General features: G+C 43.2%; 2 protein-coding genes across 3 annotated transcripts; one reads left to right on the plus strand and one right to left on the minus strand.

Annotated features, from left to right (window-relative positions):
- Positions 1-548: 548 nt before the first annotated feature.
- LOC136711498 (guanylate-binding protein 2) lies at positions 549-7747 on the plus strand. Of its 2 annotated transcripts, none has more exons than XM_066687807.1 (10): positions 549-1028; positions 1610-1743; positions 2019-2128; positions 3445-3700; positions 3930-4107; positions 4203-4483; positions 4778-4972; positions 5214-5316; positions 5709-5812; positions 5940-6413. In XM_066687807.1, exons 1-10 carry the CDS (start codon positions 830-832, stop codon positions 5943-5945), a joined length of 1566 nt encoding a protein of 521 aa, XP_066543904.1. In that variant the 5' UTR covers positions 549-829; the 3' UTR covers positions 5946-6413. The 2 variants fall into 2 exon arrangements, with proteins under 2 accessions (XP_066543904.1, XP_066543903.1); XM_066687806.1 differs by lacking the exon at positions 5940-6413 and adding an exon at positions 6420-7747 and having other exon boundaries at positions 551-1028.
- Positions 7748-7959: 212 nt separating this feature from the next.
- LOC136711740 (lectin) lies at positions 7960-12209 on the minus strand. Its single transcript, XM_066688191.1, has 6 exons — positions 12141-12209; positions 11375-11444; positions 10995-11152; positions 10502-10639; positions 9819-9924; positions 7960-8357 (listed from the first exon to the last, which is right to left on the minus strand). The coding sequence occupies exons 2-6, from the start codon at positions 11430-11432 to the stop codon at positions 8290-8292; spliced, it is 528 nt and encodes a 175-aa protein (XP_066544288.1). The 5' UTR covers positions 11433-11444; positions 12141-12209; the 3' UTR covers positions 7960-8289.
- Positions 12210-14783: the final 2574 nt, after the last annotated feature.

The raw sequence follows: 14783 nt of genomic DNA on the forward strand, positions 1-14783 counted from the left end.
ATCCCAGAAATTTCCATCCCTGTTAGTGAGCGTTTCTCCTTTGCCCAGCTAATCCATTCACCTGACAGGGGTGGCACATCAAGATGCAGATTAAACAGCATGATCATCACACAGGTGCACCTAGTGCTGGGCACAATAAAAGGCCACTGTAAAATGTGCAGTTTTGTCACACAACACAATGCCACAGATGTCTCAGTTTTGAGGGAGCGTGCAATTGGCAATGCTGACACAGGAATGTCCACTAGAGCTGTTGCCACAGAATTGAATGCTCATTCCTCTATCATAAGCCAGCAGCACATCCAACCGGCCTCACAACCGCAGACCTTGTGTACCACGCCAGCCCAGGACTCCACATCCGGCTCCTCCAGCTGTGGCATCGAGAGCAACTCAACACCCGGACAGCTGATGAGTGGGACATCATTGCACAGGCCACAACCGACAGCCTGATCAACTCTATGGAGGAGATTTAAGGTATCTGTTACCAAAATATGCTTATCTGTATTCCCAGTCATGTGCATCAGCCTAACTACTTTGAATGGACTCATGTCCTTATATGAACTCAGTAAAATCTTTGAAACTGTTGCATGTAGCGTTTATACTTTTGCTGCAACATAGTAGCAGAAGCCGCACAGTGATCGAGCTGCATGTGTCACTGCGCGTTTGAGGAAACGTTGCACATTTGAGACTTTTCAGCCAATCAAGTGCCCTAGCTGAGTGGAGGGTAGGTTTCGTTTTGATGCACGCAGGGCTTGTGCTCTTCAGTCTGCACGCCTCGGCTCGGTGCTGCTCTCACATTGAGGATCAATAGCGGTCCGGTTACACACCGAGCATGGCGGCCCGGAGCCCCTGGGAGACCCCCATGCCGCTGATCGTGAGCGGGCCGGACCTCTGCCTCCGGGTGGACATGGACACGGTGGAGCGGCTGTCCCGGATTACCGCCGCCGTGTCTGTGGTCGCTGTCGTCGGCAAGTACAGGACAGGGAAGTCCTTCCTGCTGAACAAGCTGGCTGGCGCCTCTGCGGAGAAAGGTGATCAGTGGGAACACTGGTTCGGTTCGTGTAGCGCAGATGTCCGCAGCTCTGCGCGGGTCTGCCTGGCTCCACCAATGGGGTCGCTGGGATTCTGCAGATCTGCGCAGAACTGCGGACATCTGAGCCAACAATGCAATGGCACGGCTGCTAGTGTACAGTTTAATGGGGGCGGGGAATGTAAAATAATTAAAAAGAGCGGTAAGTCGTATGAGACAGAAGTTGTTTGCTACTTCTTTAGTGATGAATACACTATTAAATCCAGTCTGACGTCTGGAGATGTGTCACAGTTGTTCATCTCTGCATCGGGGTTTGAGTTACATTAAAATATGACACTGCACACCAAAGCACTCATTTTACGGCAACACACAGGACAGACTAATTGCATATCGCTACATTGCGGAATAAACTCTTGGAGTCCAGGGCTGTGATGCGCACATTAGTTTTTACTTGACATAAAAGTAGTAGAGTTTGTAGGTCATTTCAGAGACTCTGGATTTGTCTAGGTAGGTCAGGTTTCTCAGTTACTGTCTCCATGTGACTGTGCACTCAATACACTGTGTCTGTTTCGGTGTCTGCAGGGGCTGGGTTTGAACTGGGGTGCACTGTGCAGTCCAAAACCAAAGGCCTGTGGATTTTGCCAATCCCTCACCCCACCAAACCCAACCACACTATCCTCCTGGTGGACACAGAGGGGCTCGGCGATATCGAGAAGGTACAGGCCTGGTTTGTCAAGCACCTGTTGGTATCCAGTCATGTGCACTGATTTCCGATTTCATATATATCTCTTATTATTGAAATTCCACGTGACTGTTTGTTGTGGTTTCAGGAAAGAATGGTGCTTGTTAAAGTCTCTGATCTCCTTTTGTTTCTTTCCATCCCCATTTTTATCTGTAAGGTATTAAACCGTTTTTAAACTCCCCACTGTGGAGGCTTGTCTTGCCCCAGCCCGGAGGGTGTCGCTCATGCGTGCCGTCTCTCCCTGTGCAGGGCAGCAGGGATCACGATTGCTGGATCTTCGTGCTGGCCGTGCTCCTCTCCAGCACTCTCATCTTCAACACCACAGGCACGCTGAGCAACGAGGGCTTCGAACAGCTCAAGTATCCAGGCGATCTGAGTGTGTGCGAGAGAGCAGGGGTGTGTGTGTGTTTGTGTGCACGTGTGTGTGTGCTTGTTACTCTGAACCTACATTTTTAATCTTGTGGGCTGGTGGTTATTCCATTTGCACATTCATCCACATGCCCTGCTGTGGTCTGGGAATATTAGTTGTGCAAGGTTCCTCTCCACTGCTGTATGACCCTGGCCTTGATCCTGGGGGTGCAATGGTCCGCTGGGGTTTGTTCCAGCTGAGCTCAGTTGGAACGAAAACTAGCCGGACATTGTGCCCCCAGTACCAAGGTTGGGAACCACTGATCTGGGACCCCAGATTAAAACCAGTGTCACAGGAAGACTTTCAAACAGCTGAGCTACACAGTCCAAACAGGCAACACAACGGCTTGGCAACCTAAGGAGAATTTGGCCATCCTGTCAGCCCAGGGGATTGACATCAACATAACAGGTGCATATATGCCTAATAATAAATAATAATAATAATATACACATCAATCCCTGTAACACCGGAAGGGAATCCTGAGGTGGGTTTTTCAAATACATCTTCAGTGTTATCATGTGGTGATCTAACACAATTATAAATGTATTCTTATTGTAGCCCACAATGTTCCTTCCACTGTGTGATTAAAATATGCATTTAAAAGCAAATAGCTATAATATTTATTTAAATGATACCTTAGCCCACAAATTGATTTCAAAATAATAGATCTATATTATAAATGGATTATAGTTTTATTAAGGTCTACCATTGTAAGAAACTATTCCTATATTTTACACAATTACAATTGAAATCAAAAGCTACTGAAATGAATGCTATATGTAGAATTGTATAGCGTTCAATTATTATAAACGCTTAATCCTTTAGGGGGGTCGCATAGTGTTCAATATGCTGAAAATTAATGCATGGAGTTTAAAAAATAGTTTTCAAACCTGAAATGTAATGTAATGGATCATTGTCAGAATGAAAATCCATAAATGCTCTCATTTGCAGTACCTTCTCCTGTGTGCCTGTCATGTTCAAACTTCCTTCTCTCTTTTAGTGCTATTTTTTCAGATAGACTAGTTAAAGCATAATTAAATAAATTACAGAAACATGTAATTATTAAAGGGGTACCTGACCTATACAGTATGTGCTATTCGGTCTATTCACAGCAAAATATCTAAGAAAATAAGGACCAGTTACATACAGTAGAAAATCGTGGTAAATAAATGTCTAAATACATACAAATAGAGGTATTTTAATAGACTGAAAGTACGGTTGTTGTTCCTCTGGGCTCTGGGCTTCGTCCTTGACTCTGTGTTCCAGCTTTGTGAGCAACATGACGGAGCACATCCGGAGCCGGGTCCACAGCAGTCCTGATGAGGTGGGCCAAGACTTTGAGCAGTTCTTCCCTCGGCTGGTGGTGTGCGTGCGGGACTTCTCTCTGCGCCTGGAGCTGGACGGAGAGGCGGTGTCCTCGGACCAGTATCTGGAGCACTGCCTGAGCAGCAGGAAGACGGGGAAGAGCCGGGAGGCCAGAGACTACAACCAGCTCCGAGAAAACCTGCAAGACTTCTTCAAGGTACAGCTGCCAGTGATGCCTGTGAAATGCACTGGCTGATAAAAACTACTGTGGACCTAAAAGCTCTAGTTATGGTCCAAAAACATGGTCGTAACTGTGGCAGTTGTGTGGGCGTCGTATCACTGGGGTATCGTAAGGTTTGGGGAATTCATTGGCACTGAGCCTCTGGATAATCATCCATGCACTGAACTGCCTCCGGTCATCCTCCCTGAATGATTGATCTAACCAGGAGAGGAGGTGCTTCACGTTCCCGATGCCAGCCCCTGAAGACAGGCTGTCTGATCTGGAGCAGGCGGACTCGGAGGAGCTGAGCGAGGTGTTCATGGAGCGTCTGCAGGAGCTGATGGAGCACGTGTTCACTGCAGCCCATCCCAAAACCCTGGAGGGTGTGGCACTGAACGGCAAAGGTGTGGCTGCGATCGCTTTGTACAGCACAGCGACTGCCTGCTCCTCTTGGTGCACTTTGCATGCTCACCAGCACCCGTGTCTGTGTCTGTTGCAGCCTGGGCCGGCCTGGCAGTCGAGTACACCAAGGCCATTGACAGCCGAGAGGTGCCCTGCATCGAGAGCTCCCTCAGCCTGGTGGTGCGGAGGGTCAACGAGGACGCCAAGTCCGACAGCGTGTTCCTCTACACCTCCGCCATGAAGAGCACCCTTTCCAGGCTGCCCGTCCCCGTGGCCCAGCTCGCCCACACCCACCAGGACAGCGCCACTGCCGCCCTCCGTAACTTTGCAGAAAAGTGCCTTCTGGACCGAGACAACGAGTGTGCCAAGGAGCTAGGGGTGAGAGCCAACATCACCACCCCCCTCAGGGCACCGCAGCTCTGAAACCGAGCAGCTGAGCTTCCTCGGGGCACATCCTCACCCATAATATACCAGACAGGATTGACTGTTGGTACACAGTTAGATGAAGTGTATTAATTCAACTGTTTGTATCCTGATACAAGATATACCTTGGGGAAGATGTCATATGAATCACTGGATCCATTTTAATTGGTCAGTGTTTTGTAGAGAAATAATTACTTCTGCAGGACTGTCTCTCTCGGTGTCATAAGCCCCCTCATGCCCCTCCGCCAGGTGTTCCTGGAGAAGCAGCTGCAGGAGTGGTCCCGCCGCAACGACAGCGAGTCCGAGATGTTCTGCCGGGACCTCCTGAAGGAGGAGAGGAAGCCGCGCCGCAATTTCCTGAAGCCAGGTGGCCACCAAGACTTCGTCCGCATGGTGGAGAGTGTCAGGCAGGCCTACCAAGACACCCCCAACAAGGGGCCCAAGGTAGCCTTTTCATATTCCACTGTGGGGCACTATGGGAACAGGGCAAGTCAGGGCAGAGTGACATAGTGCTGAAGCACGGAGAGATGTGTCTGAGCAAGCGTGGACACACACATACATTCTTCAGTAATGATGGCGAACAAATATATATATAATATACTTTTTGGCTACAGTGAACTGAACACCTCACTGAAGACGGTTTCCCTAATTGTCTAAGCTACTGACACTACTGTTGTCTTCCCAGGCGGAGGAGGTCCTGTCCCGGTTCCTGAGTGAAGTTCAGAGCGACGAGGAGGAGATCCTCATGGTGGACAGCAGCCTCAGCGAGATGGAGAAGCTGAAATCCAGTAGGCCAGAGCGCTGACTTGCAGTGCATTTGGTTTCCCTTGCTTTTATGTGTGATTGAATTGAACTCCAGTGATAAAACCGTGATACACTGATGCACGAAAATAATAGGCTTGGATAAGGTATGTTTTTTACATTTTAGGCTATTATGAGTATCACCACAAAAATTTGCCAACATCTAAAATACAGAGAACAATTCCAAGAGTGATAGTCTGAGAAACTAAGAGTCTCCCAGCATTTTTAACACGTAATTCATAGACAAAACTAAACAAACATTTAAAGATCAACAATTAATCCATTCCAGTAGCTGTATTCAGATTGGCTGGTGTTGATATCTGTGGCTGAGATCTGTTCTGTCCGTCTCTGTGTCTCTCATCACGGTCCGTGTGTGCAGGACAGGAGACCGACCGCAAGGTTCTAGAGCAGGAGAACAGAGTCCTGAAGGAGAAGATGCAGTTCATGGAAACGTCGTTTGAGTCGGCCATGAAACAGAACGAGGTAGGCATCCTTGTTCAAAATAGTTTCCCCACACTTTTTGTAAGAGTTTTTCAAATGCATAATCTTAGTAGAATTACCTTTAACTGGAGAGTGCGTCTTATTCTTTTTTTTTTTGTGTGTCTTACAGAACTGAACAACTTCATGCACATTTTTTGCACAGGCAAAAATGCACAGGCAGGGTTAACCAAATCCAGTACTCTGGGTTTCTGGGTTCCAGCAGGTTGTATAGGTACCTTATGAGCAACTGATTAAGCATAAACAGGGGATTTGACTTCTTATCCTAATCATTCCTTCAATTAAGTTATTCAGACCTGAGCTGGAATGAGAAGCAGAATCCCCTTCGACAGTGATAGCCTGAAATCCCCCCCCATGTCCTGAAGAATGATATTTAGGTTATAGGTTATGAGTGAATGATACAACGCAGATCAGTCATTTGAATTGAAGAAACTGTTTTTCCCCACAAAAGAGTTTCAAACAAATTGAAGACTGAAGGATGAGGAGGCTCATGTGGCGCAAGTCCGATTTGCAATTACCTGGGTGGGATCAGCTGCTTCAGAATGACGCATGTTTGTAAGACTGTAGTGAGTGTACACCTGCTCTGTCCCAGGACACGATGGATATTCTGCTGAGGAAGATCACAGACCTGGGCTCGGAGGCTCAGAACTACTCCCAGATGGTGCAGGCCCTGGAGGAGCGCGTCCAGCAGCTGCGGCAGCACAGAGACCGCCCCCGGCATAATCCCCCGGCCTCAGCCCGAGAGTGCCTCGTGATGTGAGGAGACCTGGGCTGGGCTTGTGATCCGGAGTGACCAACTTGGGAAGGAAGAGCAGGGACTTCCCTGTGCTGACCCCCCTGGGACCTTCTTGTATAGAAGTGCAGTAGACCGTACTTAAATATAAACTAATATCAAGCACATGTGTGCACTGGGACTTTTTATGCCCTCCTAGTTCTCGATTGCCAGTGTGTTCAGGCTTTAGTCTTGGTGCGTCTGTTGATTTGTGTGTTTTTATCTATATTCCTGTTTAAAGAATTGGGTTTTTTCCTACTTTTGTATTGCATATGTGAAAGTCAGTGCCTTTCAGTAAACCTTTTGAGAAATATGAAACAGAAAGAAAAGGATGATTTTCAGAGAGACACATTGGATTAGTAAGTAAACATGGGCCATTCCTGCAGGGTTCCCTTGTGTCTCGAGCTCCAGCTCAAGTTGCCCGGGTTGGTAGATGTTCTCTGCTGGTCTGGAATCCACACCTCTGAAAAGGACATTGAAGGACTGTAGGGCAGAATGGGCTTGACTGCTCGAATTGTACTGGTCAGTTCATGGTTATCTGAATATTCCTTATGAAAACCAGCAGACCTTTATAACACGGCTGTTTCTGATATTTTTCTACCTAAATTGCTTATTTACTTATTCATGTTATTTCTTGACTTTCAGTGCCCTTTTCCTTTATATATTCACATGTGGTATAATTTAGTGTGCAGCTGCTTTAATTACTAGCTTGATTGATTTTGACTCTGATTGGTTGCCTTTTCAAAGGCACCACACCTGGTGTAGGAGTTCTGCAACCAGTCAGGTTTTAATTAGGGGAATCACTGTCCAATAATTAAGCCAATTCCAGTGCTCTTTAGAGTGGAGGTAGTGCAGCTGAAATCTGTAGGCAGAATTGGCTGTACGGTTGGATCTGAGTATAGACCAAAAGTAGATTAGAGTACAAGAGCCGCCTAGACCAGAGTAAGTGGGTTTGGCCGTGGCTCAGCTACTCTTAGAGTGGCTAGCCTGATTGATAGGGTGCTACAGAGCATAAATGTGTATCCACTGTATTTGACTTAGTTTATTGTAGTGGTTTTCATATTTTAACCCATTTTATACTTTTAATTTGCAATCCCTTTGTCTTTTTATTCCCTGGTGTTTTAATAAATTTGTATTTTTAATATCAACTTCCAGTGTTTCACTCTAATTCCAGTGACAAACTAACTGATTTAACCTAATCTGAAGGTGGTGCCTTCAGTGGCAGTGGTTCGGCTACACCGAACGTATACCCTTTAGCCCTCACTACACCTTTACTACACAATGTACTCCACCACAAAAACTAACAATGAAACCCTTTTAAAGTCAAAGTAACAAACAAAAAATAGACACAACGTGTTGATCATGTTCTTCAAAAGCTCTTTATTGCATAACTATGTTTTGCGAAAGCAAGTTACCCCCTTCAGCCATTGATGTTTCCATTTTTGAAGTAAAATCGATAAATGAACTTCCACTTCCACTTCTAATCATGATTCCTTATATAAGCATGGGTTCAAATGCTTAATTATTTTGAAGCTATAAATATTATCAAATACTAAGATTTGTATATATCTTTTAAGAAGGTGAAAGACAGCATGGGTTTGTTTGCGATGCTAGTTGAGGCAGTGCAGTAATTCAGTGGAGATCACATCCCGGGCCGGCCTCCGGGCTATGTCTGTGGCGGAGCGATCCCTCAGTGTCTGTGCTCACACACGAACTGCTTCCTCACGGAACAGCTATGGTCACTCCATTGGCCGACACCTGACATACAGAGATAAAATGCAAGAGAGAGAGCCTGAGAAACAGAGCGTCACTTTCCCTCAAGAGTATCGTAGCACTCGGTTTTCTGAAACGTGACAGCTGCGATAGAGGCCTCAGTTAAACGTCTAATCCCGGCACTGAGGTAGTCTCGGGGGGTGTTGATCTGAAGAGCTGCAGAATAAAACACAAACCCAGGTCCTGTAGACAACCGGGGAAGATAACAAAATAGGATTCTTGCGATTCTTTGCTATCTTGGGGAAATGCATGTTTGGATCGACAATAGAACTGAATATGATACTTTCTTGTCTACAATTGCACAGTGTGAAGCTCAAACAGAGATCAAATTGCTGTCTTATGGAGGGCATAGTGACAAAATCTCTCCTCTGCATTGTTATATTGTGTGTGAGAGAAAAGAACCTGGACTGGCCTGGGTCCCCATGATGATTAGTCTTGTGTGTATGCATGCAGTTTAAAGTGTAGATTGACAAGTGTATTCAGAGATGACCAGGCCATGCCCTTGAAATCCTGTTGTCAACTGGGAAGGACAGGACCCAGATCTGACCCAAGTAGAAAAGGGCCAGTGCCAAGGGGCTTAAATGTTTTCCTCTGCAGTTTTGTTTCAGGCTGTGGTTAGCAACACTGGCCTTCAAGGTTTGTGATCTTCTAGGGCTATCCCAAAGCATACATTTTTACCTTCTTTATTTTACCGCGGTAATGTATGCATGTTAATTTTAATATGTATTTTATTCAGTACAGAAAAAAAGTGTAGGAAATAGCAAATCGGTTTAAAAACCTTATTGAATATATGCCCCGGTGTTCAGAAACATTAAAAAAGACAACTAACTATACCGAAAGTAGTAAATACTAAAGACAGAGACGGTGTCTATGGATGGTTTTATGACAGTTATGAAGTGTTATATTCAACATTTTTTAAGTAAGTATTTAAGTAATGTATTTAAGTAATGGGCATTATACAAATCAAATGTTTTAATTTAGATATGCTATGTACTGCAGCACACACAGGTCTCAGGGACTGAACACACCACACCACACACTGACTTGTTCCGCCTCTCTTCACCTTTTATGCCTCTCACTACGCTCCTCCCCACCACACTGCCTTTACCCCATTAATTCTTTAGTGGGTGCGGCGGCACGCTACAGTATTCAAACATTGTCAATTTCTATTAACAAAATAAAACAAAATCGATGTGATTGTCACGTGACGAACCTTCAAAGGTTTTTAAAAACAAACCTTTGAACGCTCGAACCTTTGAAGAAAACCCTACAATCTTCTGCTTTTTGTCTGGCCTCGGATCCCAGTTTCTTTACTAAACGGTTTATTTGCTAAACAAAGTGATTGTTTTCAGGTTGTGAGCAGGTGAGGATGTAAACGGACCTACAAAACCTGTTGGACTTTAGTCCTAGTTGTTCAGAAGAGGGGAGCTGGAGGGTCATACTTACGTTTCCAGTTAATCTCCACACAGGACTGACTGTATCTCCTCGGCCAGCCTCTCACCCAGTTGGCGTAGTCCCATTTGGTACCATCAGACCACACATACTTGGCACTCTGAAAGACACATCCAGCAAAGTCAAGGCATGTGGCCAAAGACTAGTTCATAGGATCCCATTTGTCAAAATAATTCTCTGGCAACAATTTTCCAGCAAAATGGGCAATTTGCATCCTCTCGGAAAGACAGAATGAGTTCTACTATTTCAACCAATGTTAAAAACTGTCTGATAGACCAACTGTCATCCACCAATAGACAGACTTGAGGAAAAATGTGCGTGACCCCACTTAGTGGCATGAGACTCCGACTGTATGAATTGGATTTGTGACATTTCTGAAGGATTATCAGATGTGTGTCGTACAGTGTCGATTAGCCGGTCATACATCTTTCAGCTGCTCTTGGACACATCATTTCCAGAACAATTGTTTTGAAGCTCTGTGCTGAGGGCTAGGCTTACCTTTACATTGTGGACCACAGAACTGTTTGATCTTTGGCCGAGCAGACAGATATGCAGCATGTTCATGTTAATGTTTCTACAATTGTGTGACGTAGCTAATCTGAAAAGGCGTTACGTGTGGAGGAAACACAGCTCTGCTGAAGAGAGTGGCCCAAACCGGGAATCACAGAAAGTCTCACCGAGAAAAGCTCGTAGGCACCCAACCAGGCGCGTTTTACACGGGAGTTGTGGCTTGTCAGGCACGTGAGGATTCGGTTGGTCCTATAACTGTGAATGGAAGCCAGGTGCCCGTTCCTGTATCTTCTCCGGCAGAAAATCTGTATACCAAGAGAGTCCACATTTCACTTATTAGAACACCAACAGGCAAATAAATGTGTATAAAACAATTTACAGTATTACACTTCCCAGTAAGTCCTGTGTTACTGTCATAATTACAACATCTCACTGGCAACTTTACTACCAGTAAGTTACCGTACATTTTACAGATTGTTTACAGTGCCTGCACCATCCATCTGTGGCAAAATGTAATCAATAATCAATAATAATTTTCTTATTTCAGTTTCTCTCTTTTAACCATATTCCATGGTTAATGGTCAAAGTGTATTCAATTCAGACAGATCTTGGCATGCAAGTCACCCCAGCTCACACACCCAGAGTCATACACCTTCATACCTCAGCATCGGTGAAGTTCAGAGATGATCTGAAGAGCGAGTAGACAATTATCCCATCGGTGTAGTTTTGGCTATCTCGCATCTCGGGGAAGTTAGTGTCACAGTAGGAGTCCCACTCTCCTGCTTCAACTTCTATATCTGGCTTATCATCTTCAACAGCTGGTGGACAGTGCAATAATAACAACACTAATAATAATAATAGGAAGACGACGAATACAAATAAAAAGAAAACAGAATTGCCCAAATCTAAGGTATTTCTTATTTTTAACAGAAATTACCATTAGTCTATGGCCTACAGAGAAATGTCTAAACAAAGACAGAAACTCACACAGATGGTAAGACCGATTAGCAGATCACAGGGGAGTAATAGCAATACTGTACCTGTAGCCGATACAATCCCCAGACAGCCGAGCACACAGATAACAACAAAAGTCTTCATTGTGATGCAAATCTACAAAAAATATATATTTTGAAAGCGTATGTAGTGATGATAACAATAACCAGAAAACAAGAAATGTCCTTAGGGGAAATGTAGGCTACATGGTTACACAAAGTGGTGTTGAAAAAGGGACAATGGAAAAATCAACACAAGGAAACAAACAGATAACACAATACTGGACTTTTCCAGAACAATATGGCATAATATTGTTTCTTAACATGGAATTATGTTAAGAAAATACAATTATGTTGTTCCCAACATTTTGTTTAGTGTAACACAACCACACAACATTGAATCAGATGTTTTTTTGAAACAAAACAATGAAGAGAAAGTTCGCCTGCATGTCACATGAAACCCGAAATGGAAACATAATGTCACCAATTATTCAACTCTGATTAAGTTTCTGGAGAATAAGTAATTACTTTTTCATTTGATTAGATTCCAGGATTGATATTCATGTTAATGCTGCCACTTACAGGTCTGCATCCTAAAATGACATAAATATGATATAGCATCTATCATACAAACACACACATAAACATTCTGTAATTGGTCTAATATTGAGTTATTCCTCAGAAACTTTATATACGTTCTTAAGGAAAAAGTAACGCATTATTTAAAGACTTTTTTTAGCTTTGACTATCATTTATATAGCCTATAAAAGACTTGGAAGTCTGCGGCAGAAATCGTGCAGTCTGGTCTACTCACCCAGGTCTCCCTTCCACTGAGCTGAGACGAACTGACTCCCTCCAGACCGCGCTCCCTTTTATACCTCACGATTTCAATGGCTCTATGTACTTGTATGGAAAGTGTGAATTTCCCACTTCTCTTTTTTGTTTGCTATCAAGGGGTTGCAGTGCAGACAACTTGCAGGGTGTGCTTCTATGAGTTCGGTGTGTAAGGTTTAATGGCACTGGGCTCACTGTGACCCCTTCCATGGCTTTGTTAAAGCCCCATTTGGCTTCTTGTAATGTACAATTTCACCCAACAGTTGGAAGAAGGACCCCAGTGAGTTAGCGTCAACTGCATGACTAGGTCATTTGTTCCAGATCGCCACCATTTTAGTCTCCCTTCTGTAAAGTAGTGTCTTCGATTTTGGCACCTAAACAAATTTGTCCTTGATCTCCATTTTTGGCCCTTGTGCTGAGCTTGACACAGTCCATTGGTCTGCAGTTACCTGGTTCACATTAATTCAGTAGATGCTGTAGATTGGCAGCCAGTTAGCAGTTGTTGTTTTGATGGGTGAATGCAAGAGTCTTCTGAAAAATCCTTGATAGTGGTCTTTGAATAACATCCCTCATTTATTTGAATACAAGTGGGAAGAAGCCACTGACCCCTGATGCTTTGTTTGTTTTAATGGTGTCTGTAGTCCCTGTAAGACTTTGGTCCTGTAGTATAATAAGAAAATCCAACACTGTACAGAATGTTTTTATGCTCAGTGTTCTCGATTGGAAACATATGTTTAACACTAACTTACACCTTTCATTTCACGTTTTTTCTTTCATTTTAATTATTGGGAGATACAGGGGTGTCTATCATACTTTTATATATTCTTTTATAGTATTATTTATGTATTTTATTTTGCTGTACTTTTGTTGTCTGTTTACCACTCTGTAAAGCGCTCTGTGGCTGCCCTGCGAAGGGCGCTATACAAATATGAACAGATTGATTGATTGACTTCAATCTTGAGAGGGATGTCAGGATAGTTGTAGAAATTGCCATAAAAGGTTATCATACCATGGCATGCAAGAGTTGTAAAGTGCTGCAATCACTTACTGTTGGTGTTTGTGAATGCAGAAGAAGTCTGAATTTACACATAGAATCTAGCACCACTGGCACGCAATAAAGGCTATGTTGCAAGATAATGATGATAATAAAATAAGAAACTTAAGAGAAAACATACAATATAACGGAGATAATTTATTTATTCAGAACATTTGGCAATCCCTTTCTTCTTTAGTGTTAGTCCACATTTGCTATCTCTGTCTCAGGCATGAAACTTATTTGTTTGGATAGACGTTTGCAACTCTACTAACCCGTTGGAAACGCTTAGTCCCCATTGCATTATTAGATTCCATCTCTCTTAGATTTCATATAAATTTAAGGAATGAAAATAATAAATAACAAGCTTTGCTGGCATAGTAGACACAGCTAATCAAAATGAGTGGAAAAATCTTAGGGGGGCCTAATCTAGATTGATTATTATTGATTATTAGATAGATTATTATAATGTATTTCTTAGCAGTCGCCCTTATCCAGGGACGACTTACAAAATATAAGAGCAATACAAAGTGCACTAATACAGTGCAGTTTGAAATGTGATGCAATTTACAAATTCCAATTTACACAAATGTATAGGAAATATACAGTAAACCATAGTCCTACATCCTAGATTGTAAAAGCTAATAACTGCAGACAAGATGTAAAGTCATCGTTAAGAGCTAAGGGAAAGGGATCCATTTATCTGTTTTCCCGTGTCTTCTTGTTATTATGCATCTTTCCATGCTTCTTTTTGTTGTTTCCAGTGTTCATTATGCTTAATTTCCTCACCGGGTTTCAGAGCCGTAAGTCAGCACTTCATTGATCAAGTAGACTACTTTTCTTTTCAGGCAAATGGTTAGATTTAAAAATACTTACTTTAAAAAGTATGCTGTCTTTCAAATTGACATCTTCACTCTTTTCACTATAGCATTTATGCTGTCTTTCAAATTGACATCTTCACTCTTTTTTCACTATAGCATTTAAATTACCTTGATGTGTGTGTGTATCTGTATGTATTTTAAAGTGTGGTGTGTGCCATACATTTGTTCTCTGATTGAGAAGCTGCAGAGCCGATATGTTTCTTTGGCTGCATCTGATAACTTATTTTGCTTGAGACCTTTTGAAAAACTATTCAGAGAATACACATTCAAAATGTTCACCATGTGTTGCCTTATAGCCTGGAATTAAAATGCATTTAAATATGTTATTGCGTTTTATTTATGTACCACTAATTATACATTTGTAGAAAATGCATTGAAAATAAAAACTGAAATAGCTTGGTTGGAAGTGTCCACTCATCCTTCGAATAATAATTTGGTGCAACTTTCTATGGAAGTATAAACACTCAGGAAATATTTGTTATCAAGTACAATTTCATATTGATTTGCACGACCTCCCTCCCTCCCTCCTCTCCGGGACAGAAACACATACAGATCTGATTGGCCGATAGTTTTTACTTCTATGATTGCGATCTCGTTTGGGATTGGTCGTCTGGCATATTAAGGGCGGGGTTGTGTACAATCTCGTTTGGGATTGGTCGTTAGAAATGTTAAGGGCGGGGCTAGACACCATCTCGTATGAGGATTGGTC

The sequence above is a fragment of the Amia ocellicauda genome, chromosome 16, assembly GCF_036373705.1.
Source record: "Amia ocellicauda isolate fAmiCal2 chromosome 16, fAmiCal2.hap1, whole genome shotgun sequence".
Lineage (NCBI taxonomy): Eukaryota > Metazoa > Chordata > Actinopteri > Amiiformes > Amiidae > Amia > Amia ocellicauda.

Excerpts from the sequence above, each read along its gene's own strand:
- LOC136711498 (XM_066687806.1), top strand. The coding sequence starts at position 830 with ATGGCGGCCCGGAGCCCCTGGGAGACCCCCATGCCGCTGATCGTGAGC. Across the intron at positions 1,029-1,609 it reads TGGCGCCTCTGCGGAGAAAG|GGGCTGGGTTTGAACTGGGG; the intron begins GTGATCAGTGGG and ends CGGTGTCTGCAG. Across the intron at positions 4,484-4,777 it reads AGTGTGCCAAGGAGCTAGGG|GTGTTCCTGGAGAAGCAGCT; the intron begins GTGAGAGCCAAC and ends CCCCTCCGCCAG.
- LOC136711740 (XM_066688191.1), bottom strand. The coding sequence starts at position 11,432 with ATGAAGACTTTTGTTGTTATCTGTGTGCTCGGCTGTCTGGGGATTGTA. Across the intron at positions 10,640-10,994 it reads TGAACTTCACCGATGCTGAG|ATTTTCTGCCGGAGAAGATA; the intron begins GTATGAAGGTGT and ends CTTGGTATACAG. Across the intron at positions 8,358-9,818 it reads TGTGGAGATTAACTGGAAAC|GTGTCGGCCAATGGAGTGAC; the intron begins GTAAGTATGACC and ends TCTGTATGTCAG.